Source organism: Syngnathus floridae, chromosome 9, assembly GCF_059516105.1.
Source record: "Syngnathus floridae isolate MCC-2025c chromosome 9, RoL_Sflo_1.0, whole genome shotgun sequence".
In the NCBI taxonomy this organism is placed as follows: domain Eukaryota; kingdom Metazoa; phylum Chordata; class Actinopteri; order Syngnathiformes; family Syngnathidae; genus Syngnathus; species Syngnathus floridae.
In genome coordinates, this window is record NC_142421.1 from 12748817 (window position 1) to 12767318 (window position 18502).

At 41.3% G+C, this 18502-nt stretch overlaps 1 protein-coding gene across 5 annotated transcripts in view; it reads left to right on the top strand.

Moving 5' to 3' along the window:
- The window catches only part of tspan14 (tetraspanin 14), a 94480-nt gene that overhangs the window by 8443 nt on the left and 67535 nt on the right, over positions 1-18502 (top strand). For 2 of the 5 annotated variants that reach the window (XM_088385432.1, XM_088385438.1), the window contains exon 2: positions 14232-15444. In XM_088385432.1, the coding sequence (XP_088241558.1) occupies positions 14232-15444 (1213 nt within the window). Of the gene's footprint in view, positions 1-10514; positions 10918-14231; positions 15445-18502 lie in introns of those variants that run through there. The other 3 variants (XM_088385434.1, XM_088385433.1, XM_088385435.1) reach the window with 3 other exon arrangements.

Sequence of the window (18502 nt, forward strand, 5' to 3'; positions counted from 1 at the left end):
CGTGACCGTGGTTCTAATAGTAAACGTAGAGAAGCACGTGCCATTCAAAGTTCTGCCACGGCACCTGGACGCGGCATAGTTTGGGGAGAAGACGAAATAGAATGTCTTTTGGAAATTTTGAACGACGACAGCATTGAATCACAACTATCTACGACCCACCGTAATGCGAAAGTATTTCAAGAATTTTCTGAGAGAATAAAGCAGCCGGTTTTGATAGAACTTCTATACAATGCAGAATAAAAGTGAAAAAAACCAACTGAAAACTACCCAGAATGCAGTGCAGTGGGAGTGTGAGAGCTCTCGAGGACCTAGTGTGAACAGAAAGAGGACTGAGGCCCCATCAAGGCTGAACTGAACCAGAAAGAGAACTCGGTCCTCTTTGAAATACACTCACAATGTGAACACAAAAAGAACTGATTTTGTTTCCTCTTGGTCCACTTTTTGGTCCACTTAGAGGCCTGACTTTGGTTCTTTTAAAAGGGTCCAGGTGTGACAACACCCTTAGTTTACAGAACCAAGCTGAGTGTTTTTCAAGGCTCACAAAACCCTTGCAGGTGTTTCGAGTTACTTAGACGATTCAAGTGATTAGTTGAATACCCTACTAGTATACCTTTTCATGATATTCTAATATTTTGAGATATGATATTTGAGTTTTCTTAAGCTGTATGCCATAATCAGCAATATTAAAATAATAAAAGGCTTGCAATATTTCAGTTGATTTGTAATGAATCCAGAATGTATGTCATTTTTGTTTTTTTAATTGCATTACATTAAAAAAAGACCTTTATCAAAATATTCTAATTTTCTGAGACAGTCCTGTACATACATACTTACACACACACATGTGACCCCCGTGGGGATAAGCAGTATAGAAAATGGATGGCTGTTGCTGGATTCTGTCCACAATTTAGGGAGCGCGTTATCTGCGCCTCACGGCAAAAGCCATTGCCAATTACCTGTCATTCAATTTACTCACTGCGTGCTTGTTTGATTTCTTCAGATTTAGGAAAATGCTAAGACACTGAAGCAGAAATTAGACTTACACAGGTTGGTTGAGTTCAATCAGAATTCTTGTTCAGACAGCTCTGTTTTCAGGAAAGTACAATACAGCGCTGGGCCCTTCAAGAGCGGAAAGTCTCCATTCAGAAAAGGCATCGTCCAAGGTTCTCTGGTTAGTTTATATCAGCTGCACATGCCAGTGTGGGCCGAGTTTGATGGGTGATGAGTCTTTGGGGTGGGGCAAGTTCGCCATGGGAGTGGGTGCTGGTTATGGGCGATTCGGTGTGTGTGGGGGCTGTTGTCTTCCATCCCGTCTTTCGGCCTTGGCGATCATCTTTGGCCGAGTCCTTGGCTAGCTCCCTCTGGCACCTGCTGGTTTTATCTCCACGTGACCTTCCTGTGAACATTCTTCTCCAATCTTGGACATACACTGTCGTACCTCATTCTTTCAATTTTGTCATTTTGTACGAAATTATGTTAGCTTTTGGCTGTGACATCATTAATCTATTGCTGTTCTTTTGATACATCATGTCTTTGCTTATTCTTAGTTTAATCATGCTTCCAACCGTATCTTTTCTTTGTTAGGCAAACTATTTCCCTCTGTGCAGAGCGTTCAGTAGTAATCAAAAACTGGCGTCTAGCATTAGTCAAAACATAAGATACAATCAAGTACTGAACGGTCAAGACGACTCTGGCCGTGTCCATGATTTAGAGAAAAAACATCAGGCATGCATTACACAGTTCCTTAAGGGTCATTAAGCTATTTAGGCAATATATCAAAAGTCATTTGTTATTTCAAAGTGCTCAGAAATATATATCAGATCATAAAGTTATAAAAACCTTTCTCATCACCACTTATCAAAAATGTCTAGTTATGTCTTCTTTATTGATTTGGTGTGTGGGTATAATTAGATGCTTAAAATGTTTCTTTTATTTATTTAATATGTGAATCTACTAATGTCAAACGCGGAGCAGGGAGAGGACTCGAATGCAGAGTTTCCAAACTCCAAAGATGTGTTTATTTTCTCCAATGGCAGTAGTAACAAAAAGCGCCTCAATATGAGGGAAAAAAGGGGGGAAACTAAGGCGCCTCGAACCGAGGGAGAAAAAGGGGAAATCAAAGCGCCTCGAACCGAGGGAAATACTATAACGAAGATAACTATGTAACCAAGTTAACATAGGTGATCAAAGTCATTCAAACAAGGCTTCTACGTGGAACTCGAGGGTTTCGTGATCGCTAGTGTTCTTAGCAAGGCAAGACGCACTGGCACTGGACACGGGGAAAGGCGCGGGTTATATGGACACAGAAGGAGGGGACCAAAGACATTTGGTCATTGGCCCAGGTGCACACACTTGGAATCAGGGAGTCACGTGACCGGACGCACAGGGGAAGGACACACCGACTGGAACGAGAGGAAAATTACACAATAAAACAGGAAGTGACCAGGACAACACATGACAGCATGACAACTTGTCTGCTTATGTACTTTATTCAATGAGGTTTGAGCATATCTGTTTTTGTAGCTAGGCAGGACTTTTTGTATTTTGACCCCGTTTCCTGCACTGTATATTGTGTGCCATTATTTGAGCAAATTTTGATACCTTTAACATGAAGAAGAGGATTCATTGTTTTTTTAGGCAGAAATGTTTTTAATGAATTGGATGAAACATATGTATATAAAGTCACACAAATAGCCCCTCAACAGTCTATTCTTAGAATTCAAAGTTTGGGCAATATAAAAAATACAACATGCATATGAAATGTACACAAGGACAGCCTGTAGTGCAGGGGTCTCTAACGCCAGTCCTCTGGGGCCGCATTCCCACATGTTTTCCAAGTTTCCCTCGTTAAACACACCTGATTCAATTATCAGGGTCCTGCAGAATGTGAGGATGAACTGATCATTTGAATCAGGTGTGTTCAACGAGGTAAACTTGGAAAACATAGGAATGCTGCCCTCTAGGACTGGAGTTTGAGACACCTGCTGTAGTGCAACAAACCATTTGTAAAGTTTGTTTTGTGCTTAGCAGCAATATAATGGTCTCAATTCACCATAATAACCCATACTGATTTCTCAAGAAAGAAAGAACAAACCACCCGCTTTTATTTCTAAAATGGATGCCATCTCTGCTTATCAAGCAGTGCTTGATGTCTATTGGAGTCTCCCCAGATCCTAGAAAGTGTTGCAGTTTTGCTATGGCAACAGTACGTGAAAAGAGTACAAATTTTATTCATCCAAAATGAGCCTTAATTGCGCAATTAATGAAATGAATGACAATAAAAGTGGGTTGGATTAACTAATATACAGTATACGTACTAACTATTGAATTAGTAACTGAATTACTCCTTCATAAACGTAGCTAGTTGCTAGGGAAAGTAATTATTGCATTACCAAATATTACATTATTTTTTAGCAGGTGTCAATACAGCTGGATAGAGTAGAACAGCATAGATCAGTCCTTCATTTAACTTACTATTTATTGAACAACAATGTAAAACTAGAATTTGCAGTTTCCGCAGCGCAACCGCAGCGCAACCGCAGCGCAACCGCAGCGCGCCGGGCGCTCACTGTCGCATTGCTTTAAGAGCATCTTTGTGTTTTAAGATGGCTTTACTGCTCCCACTTGCTTTCTTTGGAGGCATGATTAGGGGTTAATACAATCCTCAAAGTAACGAAAATACAATAACAACGGAGTCAGTCGGCATCCGGGCCACGCGGTCAGGTTTTCTCGGGTCCTTCCGGCTCATCTCGCGAGGTTCGACCTCCGAATTTTGTTCGACAACCGAAGCAAAAAAATCTCGAATTTTTTGTTCTAATTCCGATTTGTTCAAGAACCGAGAAGTTCGAAAACCAAGGTTTGACTGTAAAATAAATAGATGCAGCTCACTAACAAGTGCCGCTATTTGAGCTAATTTTAGAACAGTCCTGCAGGCGACTCATGCGGTCCTCATGGGCGACCTGGTGCCCGCGGGCACCATATTGGTGCCCCCTGCTTTAGCTACATCCAAATATGTTTTACACACACACACACACACACACACACACACACACACACACACGCACACGCACACGCACACGCACACGCACACACACACATACACACACACACATTATATTTATATCATTTATACATTATTTTCTGGTTGTCATTTATACTATTAATATAGTATTTCCATGTTTGAAACTATTATTTCATGTTTTAATGATAATGTATGCAATTATATGATTTAATATACATTTATACACAAAAAATGTATGTATGATAAAAAATTAGAACGTGACACTACTTCACAGATTTTCCCCTATTGCTTGGTCTTGGAAACAATTATCCGCGATAAACGAGAGATGACTGTATTGCAAAGTTTTAAATTTCAAAATTGAAAATGTGGAAATTTTGGTAAGTCAGATGTTTTGGAATAGGTAGGTTTAAGATGATCAGTTTAAAGTTGCAATTGGTTGAATATGTCAAGAAATGTAGGAGGAAAAAAACTTAACTTTTTGGAATTTTAAAGGTGAAAATGTGATATTTTGATGATTAGGGCACTTCCAGTTCAATTCAGGGCACTTCTGGTTTGATTGGGGCACTTCCAGTTCAATGTGGGGCACTTTCAGTTCAATTTAGGCCACTTCCGTTTTGTTTTGAGCACTTTTGGTCTAATTCGGGCACTTCCAGTTTGTTTGGGGCACTTCCGATTCAATTTAGGGCACTTCCGGTTCCATTTGGGGCAATTCCGAGGCAATTTGGGACACTTCTGATTCAATCTTGGACCCTTCTGGTTTGTTAGGGGTACTTTCGGTTCAATTTGGGGCACTTCTTGTTCATTCTGGGACACTTCCTGTTTGTTTTGCTGCATTTCCGGTTCACTTTCTGTTGATTTTGTGGCACTTCTGGGTCTCTCCAAGATGGCCGCCGCACTGTGGAAGTGGTGGTGGGGGTTAGGGTAAGCATAAGGTGAAAAGTTAAAAGTTGGAACGGGTTGAATCGGTCGAAAAATGTAGAAGTTAGACAGGAAAAGCGGAATGAGTCCAAATACCCCTATGGGTTTGGTAATGGGGAGAATGTACAAACCGGATTTGATTGAAGTTGGGACATTGTGTAAAATGTAAATGAATCCAAAATACAACGATTTGAAAATCCTTTTCAACCCCTATTCAATTGAATACACGTCAAAGAGAGCATATTTAATGTTCAAACTGATAAACTTAATTGTTTTTTGCCAAATAATAATTAACTTCGAATTTAATGGCTGCAACACTTCCAGTAGAAGTTGGGAAAGGTGGCAAAAAATACTGAGAAAGCTGAGAAAAGCTCATCAAACACCTATTTGGAACATCCAACATGTGATCAGGCTAATTGTGTACCATGATTGGGCATAAAAGTGGCCTCCCCAAACATGCTCAGTCATTCACAAGCAAGGATGGGGCGAGGTTCACCACTTTGTCCACAACTGGGTGAGAAAATAGTTGAACAGTTTAAGAACAACATTTCTCAAAGCAAAATTGCAAGGAATTTAGGGTTTTCAACATCTATGGTCCATAATATCATCAAAAGGTTCAGAGAATCTGGTGAAATCACTGCACGTAAGCGCCACGGCCTGAAACTAAGACTGAATGACCGTGACCTTCGAACCCTCAGACGGCACTGCCTTAACAACCGACATGAGGGTGTGAAAGATATCACCAAATGGGCTCAGGAAAACTTCAGAAAACTACTGTCAGTAAATACAGTTCATCAAAACATCAGTAAGTGCGGGTTGAAACTCTACCATGCAAAGCCGTGGTTCTCTGGGCCCGAGCTCATGTAAAATGGACTGATGCAGAATGAAAAAGTGTTTTGTGGTCTTTTCAAATTGTTTTTGGAAACACTGGACGTTGTGTCCTTCGGACCAAAGAGGAAGCGGACCATCCGGACTGTTATCAACGCAAAGTTCAAAAGCCAACATCTGTGATGGTATGGGGGTGCATTAGTTCCCATGGCATAGGTGACTTACATTTCTGTGAAGGCAACATAAATAATGAAAAGTACATACAGATTTTGGAGCAACATATGCTGCCGTCCAAGCGACGTCTTTTTCATGGACGCCGCTGCTTATTTCAGCAAGATAATGCCAAGCCACATTCTGCACGTGTTACAACAGCGTGGCTTCGAAGTAAAAGAGTCCAGGTTCTCCCCTGGCCCACTTGCAGTCCAGACCTGTCTCCCATTGAAAATGTGTGGCGCATTATGAAGCGTAAAATGCGACAGGGAACACTGTTGATTGTTGAACAACTGAAGCGGTTCATCAAACAAGAATGGGAAAGAATTTCACATGAGAAGCTAAGAAAATTAGTCTCCTCCCTTCCAAAACATTTATTGAGTGTTATTAAAAGGAAAGGTGATGTAACGAAGTGGTAAACATGCCCTTTCCCAACTTCTACTGCACGTGTTGCAGCCATGAAATTCTAAGTTAATTATTATTTGAAAAATAAAATGAAGTTGATGAGTTTGAGCATTAAATATGTTGTCTTTGAAGTGTATTCAATTGAATATAGGTTGAAAAGGATTTTCAAATCATTGTATTTTGTTTTTATTTACATGTTACACAATTTCCCAACTTCAACCGAATCCGGTTTGTAGAATTCTTGGTAAGGGGGATAAATTGGAATCAGTACGCATAAGCTGAATAGCAACAGAAAAACGAAATTTTGTAAAATTTTACGGAAAATTTAAAGGTGAAATTTTTTAAACGTGGCAATTTTGGGAATGTTGAGAATCCTCCGCAATGTGAATTGAATTAGGTGACGGATGTGAATTCCAAATGGGAACAATGTAAACGTAAAATGTTGAATGTGCCATTAAGAATGAATGGGGGAAATTTGGCTGAATATTATTTGTGAATTTTGGGAAATTTAATAAATAATTAATAAAATTAATTAAGAGGGGGCTTGGTGGCGCACTGGGTAGCACGTCCGCCTCACAGTTAGGAGGGTGCGGGTTCGATTCCACCTCCGGCCCTCCCTGTGTGGAGTTTGCATGTTCTCCCCGGGCCCGCGTGAGTTTTCTCCGGGCACTCCGGTTTCCTCCCACATTCCAAAAACATGCTTGGTAGGCCGATTGAAGACTCCAAATTGTCCCTAGGTGTGAGTGTGAGTGCGATTGGTTGTCTGTCTCAGTGTGCCCTGCGATATGCTGGCAACCAGTTCAGGGTGTCCCCCGCCTACTGCCCGATGACGGCTGGGATAGGCTCCAGCACGCCCGCGACCCCCGTGGGGACTAAGCGGTTCGGAAAATGGATGGATGAATTAATAAAATTTTCAATTTGAAAAAATGGAAGCACATGAATATTTGGAATATGTTGAAACTGGAATGGGGTGAATCGGATGACTTATGAGGACGTAGTAGCGTGTCAAAAAAGTGCGAGTAATAAAAGTATAATAACGTGTGAAGGCCTTCACCTTCACACAATGAAGGCCTTTGCCTTCTCACAATAAGCATAAAATAAATAATAAATTGTCACACAACTTCCAAACATTTGTTCACATCAGCTGGAAACGCACACTGCACACGTTTCCATGTTTTAAGGCAAAACTAATAGCTAAACATGGCAAACCTTTGTCGAGTTACATGGTGGATAGGATGGTAAAAGATGGTGCGTGAGTGTGTATTGGATTTGGCCCAGACAAATTGGCTAAGATGAAATTCCAAATTTCAAAGCTTGACATGGAAGACCTGAAGAAGGGGGCCTGAGTAAGGGTTACTTAAAAGTTAGTTCTTCAAAATTAAGTATTATTAAATTGGTGAAGGGGAATTTGTTGGTTGAACCAGTCAACCTCCATTCACGTTCCAAATTTTACCAGAAGATGGTGCCAAAGTCAGATTGACCTAACAGTAAATTAATAGTTTAATAAGTCATCGATTAGATGAAGACTTGTTCTGAAGCACAGCAACACACAATTTTGGATTATGTTATATTATTTTGTTTTGCTATAATATACTTTGAAAATGCTTGAATATTTTAATTTGCTAACTAGGGAAGCCCATGCTCATCGTTAGGTAATGAGAATGAGACATGTTAATCACAGTTAGAGTAAGCTGCAATATACTTCATTTTATTCTGCTTTGCAATATTGTATAGTTAGAAGCAACTTGAGCAGCATCATAGCACTGATGTTTCATTTACACATGAATGTATTAAGAGTTGAGTAAGGACAAGGGGTTGACAGTGATATCGTGGGTGAAAGACTGCAATCACACGCTTGAGCTTGACCTAGGGATCACCAGCTTGTCAAAATACGTTTTGAAGCTGCTTGAGTGTTGTAATCTGCTAACTAAGAGAATCCAAGATCATAGTTATGATTATGTGTTAAATTGATTATTGTGAAAGTATATGTTAATATTGTCACGATGTTTATTCAGTATCAAACATGTACGTATGTAATATTGATGTTCCATTTACACATGAATGTATAAATGTGAGCGAAGACAAGGAGGTGGAAAGGGTTAACGGTGATACTAAGTGGTGGAAGACTGAGATCCCACACATGAGCGTGACCTGAGGTCACGTTCATCCACTTGAGGTCTAAACAAAATGCTGTTTGACGGAACACAAGTCAGAGAAAAAACATTTGCAAATGTCAAGTTGATGGACAGTTGACAAGATTTGGAAGTGGGAAACAGGATGAAGCATCCCTGTGAAAATTGTTACTTCCCTGAGAACATGGTCACCTCATCTGGTTGAATCCGGTTGAGACCGGCCGAGATGCAGGTGCAGTCTATTCTGGAAGCATTTGGGTCGTCTGAGCCCAATGTATGACGTCATGGAAAAAAACTGGTACGTGACCAAGTAGGCATAGTACCGATGAACTGAACTGGTATAAAAGGTTCGTTCGGACAAAGAGCATCGCTCTCTCTCGCCTGGTGGGCTCTCCCCGTCAGGGGTTTGCCCCGGCAGGCTACTACCATGGGTGGAGAACGCCGATTAGACAAAGATAGATTTCATTCTTTCTGAGATTAACCCAAGGTCCGTTAAAATGAATTTATACTATCTTCAAATTGGACTTGGTCAAATTTTAAGCTTAAAGAAAGGCGAGGAGATGCAGACTTCGGTGCAGGAGCGAGGAGCCATTTTTAGGGCGTCGTCATCTCCATTCTTTAGGCCAGCCTGTTCTTTTAAACAGAATTCGGATTTTGGAACAAGGAGAACTGATCACTCGACTTTTCCACCAAACAGCATTTTAGACCTCTAGCCTCTTAGCCTTTTTTACTATATTTTTGAGTTTTCAATCGAGAGAACTTCAAGACTGAATAATTTTTTCTCTATTGAGAAGGGTGAGTGGATTTTTTGTAAAGAGACGGTTGCCTTGTTTAAGGATTTCAACCTAAACAGACACCATCAGACTAAACATGCTAACACATACGACAAACTAACAGGGAGTGACCGTGGTGATAAAGTGAAGCAGCTCCAAGCTGTAGTGGCATCACAACAGCGATTCTTCACGAGGTGCTGTGAGTCAAAAGAATATATTACTAAAGCAAGCTATGAAGTGGCCATGTTAATAGCTAAACATGGCAAACTTTTGTCGAGTTACATGGTGGATATGATGGTAAAAGATGGTGCGTGACTGTGTATTGGATTTAGCCCTGACGAATTGGCTAAGATGAAATTCCAAATTTCAAAGATTTACACGGAAGACCTGAAGAAGGGGGCCTGAGTAAGTTAGTTCTTCAAAATTAACTATTAAATTGGTACAGGGGAATTTGTTGGTTGAACCAGTCAACCTCCATTCCAAATTTCACCAGAAGATGGTGCCAAAGTCAGATTGACCTTACATAGTAAATTAATAGTTTAAAGTCATCGATTAGATGAAGTCTTGTTCTGAAGCACAGCAACACACAATTTTGGATTATGTTATATTATTTTGTTTTGCTATAATATACTTTGAAACTGCTTTAATATTTTACTTTGCTAACTAAAGAAGCCCATGCTCATCGTTAGGGATGAGAATGTGACATGTTAATCACATTTAGACTAAGCTGCAATATACTTTATTTTATTCTGCTTTGCAATATTGCATAGTTAGTAGCAACTTGAGCAGCATCATAGCACTGATGTTTCATTTACACATGAATGTATTAAGAGTTGAGTAAGGATAATTATGATTATGTGTTAAATTGACTATTGTGAAAGTATGTGTTATTATTGTCACAATGTTTAATCAGTATCAAACACGTATGTAATACTGATGTTCCATTTACACATGAATGTATAAATGTGAGCGAAGACAAGGAGGCGGAAAGGGTTAATGGTGATACTAAGTGGTGGAAGAGATTGCAAATGTCATGTTGACACAAGTTGACAGACAGTTGACAAGATTTGGAAGTGGGAAACATGACGAAGCATCCCTGAGAAAAATGTTACATCCCTGAGACATGGTCACCTCATCTGGTTGAATCCGGTTGAGACCGGCCGAGATGCAGGTGCAGTCTGTTCTGGAAGCATTTGTGTCATCTGAGGCAAATGTATGACATCATGGAAAAAAACTGGTACGCGATCAAGCAGGCATAGTACCCACGAACTGAACTGGTATAAAAGGTTTGTTCGGAGAAAAAGCAGCTTTCTCTCTCGCGGGCTTCGGCCTGTGGGTCGAGGACGCCAATTAGAAAAAGATAGTTTTCATCCTTTCTGAGATTAACCCAAGGTCTCTTAGAATGAATTTATACTATCTTCAAATTGGACTTAGTCAAATTTTAAGTTTAAAGACAGGCTGGGAGATGCAGACCTCAGTGCAGGAGAGAAGGGCCATTTTTTAGGGCGTCGGGGTCTCCCTTTTTTAGGCCAGCCTGTTCTTTTAAACAGAATTCGGATTTTGGAACAAGGAGAACTGATCACTCAACTTTTCCACCAAACAGCAAATAATTTTTGCTCTATTGAGAATGGTGAGTTGAAATTATTGTTAGTTGTTCGAACAATTGAAACTTGTAATTCTACTTCTTCCTTATTCATTACATTTCTACTTTATAATCATTTAATTTTGATTAATGATTATTTTGATCTTTTATGCTTTAAATCTCTTTTGTTTCTCTATCATAGTCATACTGTAAACCATTCAGTTCTTTTTAAAATGAAGACAGCTTTAATCCTTGACATCAGGGAGTGTCAGAATCTGGTCCGAAAACTTGAGCTCAGCTAATGTGGGTGCACGCTAGTGTAAATAAACGAGTTCCTGCGGTCTTAACAAAGACAGCTAAATCTATTCCGAGCGGTTAACAAAAGCCCCAATCATTATAGGAAAGAAGAGCCGCTGAAACGGCCGCGATCAATTTGATCCCGGGTCTCGAAAAGAAATTACTCAATACCGGGATCCTGTTGCTTTAAAAAGGGACTGGCGTCCGGAAATGACGGAATTAATTTAACAATAGATTAGTTACCTGAAGCGCGGTTAGACACGTAACGAATCCTCTTTCCGTACTGGCAGTCCAACAGGCGAAAAATAAACAAAGAAAAACGTAAAAACATGCCAGGTATGCCAAGTTCCTCATGCGAAGTTGTCCAAGCATGCTCCCGTTTTGTTTTGTCCCAGTTATAGGTACAAAGAAGTATTGTGCAGCTAGGAATGACCACAGAAGGCGACTATTATAACATAGAATAAAAAATGCACATCAATCATACATTTTAATAGCCTATAAAAATTAAAAAAAAAATAATAAAAATAAATAAATTCCAAATCTATATCAGAAACTTGGCTTGACAATGAGAAAATAAAATATGTTGTAGAATCGGATGGCCACGAAGAGCCACGTCATTGCCATATTGTGTGTTGAAGGATGCTGGCTATTGATTTGTACGGAGATAGTCTGCCTGTCCAAATTTGCCACAGCTTATGCAGTCCAAGGAGATGGAGCTTCCAGGGCTGCGAAGGACCCAGCCTTCGAAATGGCCTTGGAGGACGCTGCCTGCGAATTCGGACACTGCTACTGTTTTTGTCCCCTTCGGAGATCCGTAGCAGAGAGATGGCGGCCATGTGCAACACGACCAAGACGAAACATGTGCAACAGAGACTGTTTATTTAGGGAATGCGAAAACAGGAAAAGGGTATTGGGTAGGGTTTAAAAAGCTTTAACATTCATGCACAACCATGACTCACTTTGGTTTCACTATGCATGAGGTTCCTGTAATGCAGTAATTCTGAAGGTGGACACTTTGCATTGCTTTGCAAGGTAAACCATACTTCTAATTGATTTACAACACACCATGCCCTCTAGCGGCCAACAAGAAACACTACGTGTTGGAAATTTCAACAATGGTGTTTACATTTCTAAATGTATATATCAGGGCTGTGGACTCGGTCGGATTTTTGCACCGAGTCCGGCTGTCCATTTTTTCTGTTAATTCATAAGACTGCTTAGTCTTTATTCAAGGCTAATTTAGATCAAAATCTACCAGAACGAACGCAACTGCTTTCACACGGGCTGGTTCGGCTTATATAGGATCCCTTGCTGAGAGTGCGGACGTAAAAGTGAGGTGACGTTCCAATCGGACGTCGGATCGATAACATTTTCCCTGCCCTACCGGAGTTGTGCGAGTTCATAACGTAGATCACTCATGGCGTAGTCATAAATGTACGGTTGACAATTTAACCGATAGAAGTGGATACATTGGAACATAACCTACACTCTAACATATTATTTGACATGGTATTAAATGGCTGGCTTTACAAAAATAGTCATTGAAGCCCACCCTTAGCCCTGAGTGCCATTGGCATGAGGCAAAACGCTTGAAAACACACACACTCGCCCAATTAAATAACCATTTTGAAACACAGGACATGTAAGATAATATTTTTTAATCATTGACTACACCATTATAGCGCAGACATTTATCTAAACACAAATAATTAGTGACGACCCCACAACTATCGAAACACATCAATGATATAAGCTGGGTGACATAATTGTCCTTGACATTGGTACATCATGTAAACATTAGCCTAAGTGCAACTCAACGTGGCCGCATTGATCGTAAGCAGGGCTGTGGACAGTATTCCCATGCGCATTCTCAGCAGCATGATGAAAATAATATTGAACGTATTTTTTTTATTGTCGGACTCGGTGGACTCAGTCAAAATCAGCTCCGAGTCCGAGTCCGGCAAAAATGACCGAGTCCGAACGAGTCCGAGTCCACAGCCCTGGTATATACGTATATACCATTTCTATTTTGCATATTTTCATTTTTATGTGGCTGGTTCTGGAATGCACCTCCCGCGAAAAACAAGGGATCACTGTATATGTACATATATTTTTTGCATTTTAGCATGTAACTGAAATTGATTGTGGGTTTTCAAACTGACTGAACATTGAAATATCAAAACTGTTGACACACTGTACCCTTAAAATAAATGGTATGTTACAGCCCCTATAACAGAAATTTGAATGTGATTGTTGATCAAAACCTGGCTTTTGAACAGGTTTGTCAACTAAACAGATCCTCAAAAAAAATCCTCAGTACCAACATGCAAGTATAAATGAAAATTGTGTGTAGGTACAGTAATCCCTTGTTTATCACGGATAATTGGTTCCAAGACCACCCGCGATATGTGAAAATCCTCAAGGTAGTGTCACCCTCTCATTTTTGACATACATAAATTTTTTTGTATATCGATAAATGTAGATTAGACCATATAAGTGCATATAAGTGTGAAAATCCTCAAAGTAGTGTCACCCTCTCATTTTTGACATACATACATTTTTTTGTGTATCGATAAATGTAGATTAGACCATATAAGTGCATATGTTATCATTAAAACATTAAATAATAGTTTCACACATGTTTCAATACTGTATTAATACGTAGTATAAAAAACATACAGAAAATAATGTATAAATAATATAAATATAAATGTGTGTGTGTGTTTGTGCGCGTGCGTGTGTGTGTGTGTGTGTGTGTGTGTGTGTGTGTGTGTGTGTGTGTGTGTGTGTGTGTGTGTGTGTGTGTGTGTGTGTGTGTAACATATGTAGATGGAGCTAAAGTATACATACTGTATATATGTTTTTAGAATTTTTTTATTATTATAACAACTATTTTATAACAAGGTACAATTTTTGATTTTTTTTATTTTGGAAAAAATCCGCGATGTACTGAAACCGCGATAACTGAACCGCGATATAGCAAGTATTTGTGTGTGCATACACTTGTGCACATGCTTGTCTGTTAATGTGTCTGGGCGTGTGTGTTTTTGTTTGTTTATGTGCAGGGCAAATGAAGAAGAAAGCAAAAAAACCAAAGACATACTGACACAACGACCACAAAAACGGAATAGAGGGATGTCGTCAATTTGTCACGAAATGCGGAAAACTGAGCAGCTTTCACAAATAACACAAGGAGGTAAACATGAACTTGAATTCCTTAGAATAATTGTAAGTAAACAACAAAGAGAAATTGAAAGACTGAAAAATGAAAAACATGACCTGAACATCCTTGTAAGAACTTTGAAACTACAAATGAAACATTTTACTCTGAAAGTTGAGTTGAGTAAAAAATTAGCCATGAAAGAACAAATGCTTCTTCATGAAACATTGACTATCATTAACAGAGAGAGTCATATTCTGGGGAGACAACATACTGAGATTAAAATTAAGCAACACAACTTAAAATTGATAAATTTTTCAAAATTAGAAGAACACAAGCAAAGTCTCAATGAACTTACCAGCCAAATAAGGCAGTGGTCAACAAATGACTGCAGTCTGATAACTAATAACTGGGAAACAATCACTAGTGCAAAACAGGCTAAGCAGTACATGCAGGAAAGCATGGTATGTCTAAACCAAACAATAATAAGAAATGGTAAAGAAGTTTCACAACTTGAAAATGAAATAAAGCACATCATTAACACAATGACTGTCATTGTAAAGCATTCTGAGAACATTTTGACTCAAATGAAAAGACGTACTAAAAAACAGAAAGACAAACATTTTTTTGAAAAAACAAGTATGTTTTTTGAATCCTGTGTGCCAGGAAACAGTGAACAAAAACTGGGGGATATATTAAAACATACAGTAAACACACAAACGCATACGGAAGAAGAGGACATATGGAAGAGGTTGATCTACATAAGAAAACAAGAAAAAACAAACAACATAAACACAGTGAATGCTAATAAACACAGGATATATCTTGAAGAAAAAAAAGCAAGAAAACTGATGAACTTGGTGAGAAAACAAATCGCTAAGGAATTCACAAAAAGAAAAGTTAAAAGCATCAAATGTCAAGCTAAAAAAATGATCAAACTTGATCAAAAACTTGAACAAACCATGAAAGAGAAGGATGAATTAGAAAGCCTCAAGATGAAGCTGCAAAAACAAAGAGAAAAAGAAGAGGATTCGATGCAATGTAAACACTGTTGTCCAGGTGCACAACAGGCTCAAAAGCACATCAATGAGACGACAAGAACCAAGTCAGATCAGAGGGTAAGTGTGTCTTTTTGTCTAAAGCATAACCAACCATTGCCCAACCATTACCGCAGACCAGTACCGGGCCGCAGGCCATTTTGTACTGGACAGCACAAAGATACTGAACAGAAGTTTTTCTTTTAGCAGATGTAGATTGAGAAACTTTGCTGCTATTGAGAAATTTTGTGCCTTGCGTGGCATCCGAGTCTCTGAAAATTATGCTTGCTGTGACATAACATTGCAGTTAGCCACTCATCACTAGTTTCAGCAAGTCTGATTGCCTTGAGTCTTAGGGTGTTTTCACACTTGGTCCCTTTCAGCCCTCTAAACGAACTCAGATCGATGACTCAGCATTTCTTGTGCATATGTGAACACGCCAACCATACTCAGACCCCTTTAAAACGAACCGTACTGAGACCACCTCAGGAGGTGGTCTCAGTACGGTTCGCTAAAAAGTCAACGGTTTCGGTTCACCTAATCTGTGCATTGTGAACACAAAGTGCACTGGGGTCACTTCGCCTTTTTGCACTGTATTGTAACCTCCTTGGCTTGCCGTAGATTGGTCACGTGACTGCAGGCGCAAAAACAAAAGAAGAAATCGGTCCTCTTTGATATACACTCACAATGTGAACACAAAAAGAACTGAGTTTGATTCCTCTTGGTCCACTTTTTGGTCCACTTAAAGAGGCCTGACTTTGGTTCTTTTAAAAGGGTCCAGCTGTGAAAACACCCTTAAAAGAGTCATACAAGCGGCATGGACTGGACCAGGTCAGTGGCGACTGCAATGGTAGGGCAGTATCCATTATTGCATACGGCAATCTAGTTGGTACAAATAAGCGAAATCCAAGTAAGACACCCCAGCAAACCATCCAATTACAAATATTTCAACAACACATTTGTCTATTGAACTGGTTTTATTTATTTTTTGCCTTGCTTATATGGTCTGGTTTATTCGTGAACAAATCCAACAGCGTGAACAAATCCAACAGCGTATGAATTGAGTTTGTAAATCACCATTGGGTTATTTATTATTTGTGTTGTGGCAAAAGCACACCCGGACTGACCATAGGGAGAACCGGGAGTATTCCCGAAGCGCCGGCCTAGTATTGGCCTGCTGGCCTGCGTTCCTCTGTTTTTTTTTTCTTCTTTTCTTTTTTAAGTCTGCCGGTGCGGTGGCACGCCATCAGAGAGACAGGCCAGGCCACTTAGGCCACTCAGGCCAGGAGCATGTGAGGAGGGAAAGAAGTTTATATCAATTAACACCGATCCCCACAGTCCGTATCAACCACACAGAGCGCATGTGGAGGAAGGGCTGTGTTACGTATGTCAGGTGCCGGCTGCTGTGGTGTGTATGGCTAGCGAGCAGTGCAAGTGAGGATAATGGACTTCGAACGTGGTAAAAAGAAGAGGAAAGGCAGTGCAGAGAGAGAGACCGCTGAAAACCACTCCCCCCCACACGAGCAGCCCCTGCGCCTCTCTGCCGACGGTGTGAGGAGGGCGCTTGCCGCTATTGACACCCGTAAGGCGGCGGGCCCTGACAACATCCCGGGTCGAGCGCTGAAGGACTGCGCTGTGGAGCTGTCGGGTGTCTTCACGGACATCTTTAACGTTTCCCTGCAGCAGGCCATCGTCCCCTCGTGTTTCAAGGCTGCCACCATTGTTCCTGTGCCGAAGAAACCTGCACCGTCCTGCTTCAATGACTACCGCCCCGTGGCACTGACGCCCATCATCATGAAGTGCTTTGAGCGGCTTGTCATGGAGCACATCAAATCCGTTCTCCCCCCCACCATTGACCCTTTCCAGTTTGCGTACCGTGCCAAGCTGTCCTCTGAGGATGCCATCTGCTCTGCCCTCCACTCGGCCCTCACCCACCTGGAAAGAAAGGACTCATATGTGAGGTTGCTGTTTGTGGACTTCAGCTCTGCCTTCAACACCATTGTGCCGCAGCGACTCATCTGCAGACTCGACGAGCTGGGCCTCAGTACCTCCCTCTGCAACTGGCTACTGGACTTCCTCTGTCAGAGGCCTCAGGTGGTGCGTGTTGGCGACAAAATCTCCGCCAGCATCACGCTGAGCACGGGGGCCCCCCAGGGCTGCGTGCTCAGTCCATTGCTCTTCACCCTGCTGACGCATGACTGCACTGCGACCTACAGCGACAACCGCATAGTGAAGTTTGCTGACGACACGACTCTGGTGGGTCTCATCACGAAGGACGATGAGACTCGGTACAGGTCGGAAGTTGACCTTCTGACCACGTGGTGCAGGGACAACAACCTCCTGCTGAACGTAAACAAGACCAAGGAAATCGTTGTTGACTTCCGGAAGGGTCACACAAAACACCTGCCGCTGATCATCGACGGTGCTGTGGTGGAGAGGGTGAGCTGCACCAAGTTCCTGGGGGTGCACATCAGTGAGGACCTCTCCTGGTCCGCAAACACCGCGTCACTGGCAAAGAAAGCTCAGCGCCGCCTGTACTTCCTGCGGAAGCTCAGGCGTGCATGTGCTCCTCAGGCAGTCCTGTCTACATTCTACCGTGGCACCATTGAGAGCGTCCTCACCAGTTGCATCGCTGTCTGGGGTGGAAACTGCACTGAACAGAACTTGAAGGCCCTGCAGCGCATAGTGAATACGGCTGGTAAGATTATTGATGCTTCGCTTCCCTCCCTGAAAGACATTTACACCTCCCATCTCGCCCGCAAGGCAACCTTGATTGCGAGTGATGTGAGTCACCTGGCTCACTCTTTGTTTGACCTTCTGCCCTCTGGGAAGAGGTACAGGAGCCTGCGCTCCCGCACCACCAGACTCGCCAACAGCTTCTTTCTCCAGGCTGTTAGGACCCTGAACTCGCTACCCCCTTCTGCGTAGCGTGCGGCACTGTTGCACTATTTTCTGGACTTTCTGCTGTACGCTCACTTGCTCCTTTTTGCTCCTCTTATTTATTTGTTGTGTTATTTATTCATTATTTATTCAGCACGCTGTTGACTTGTTTACTTGATTGTCTATTGTGGGCCATGTCTTGTCACCGTGGGATAGGGGGGAACGGAATTTCGGTTTCTTTGTGTGTCTTTGGCATGTG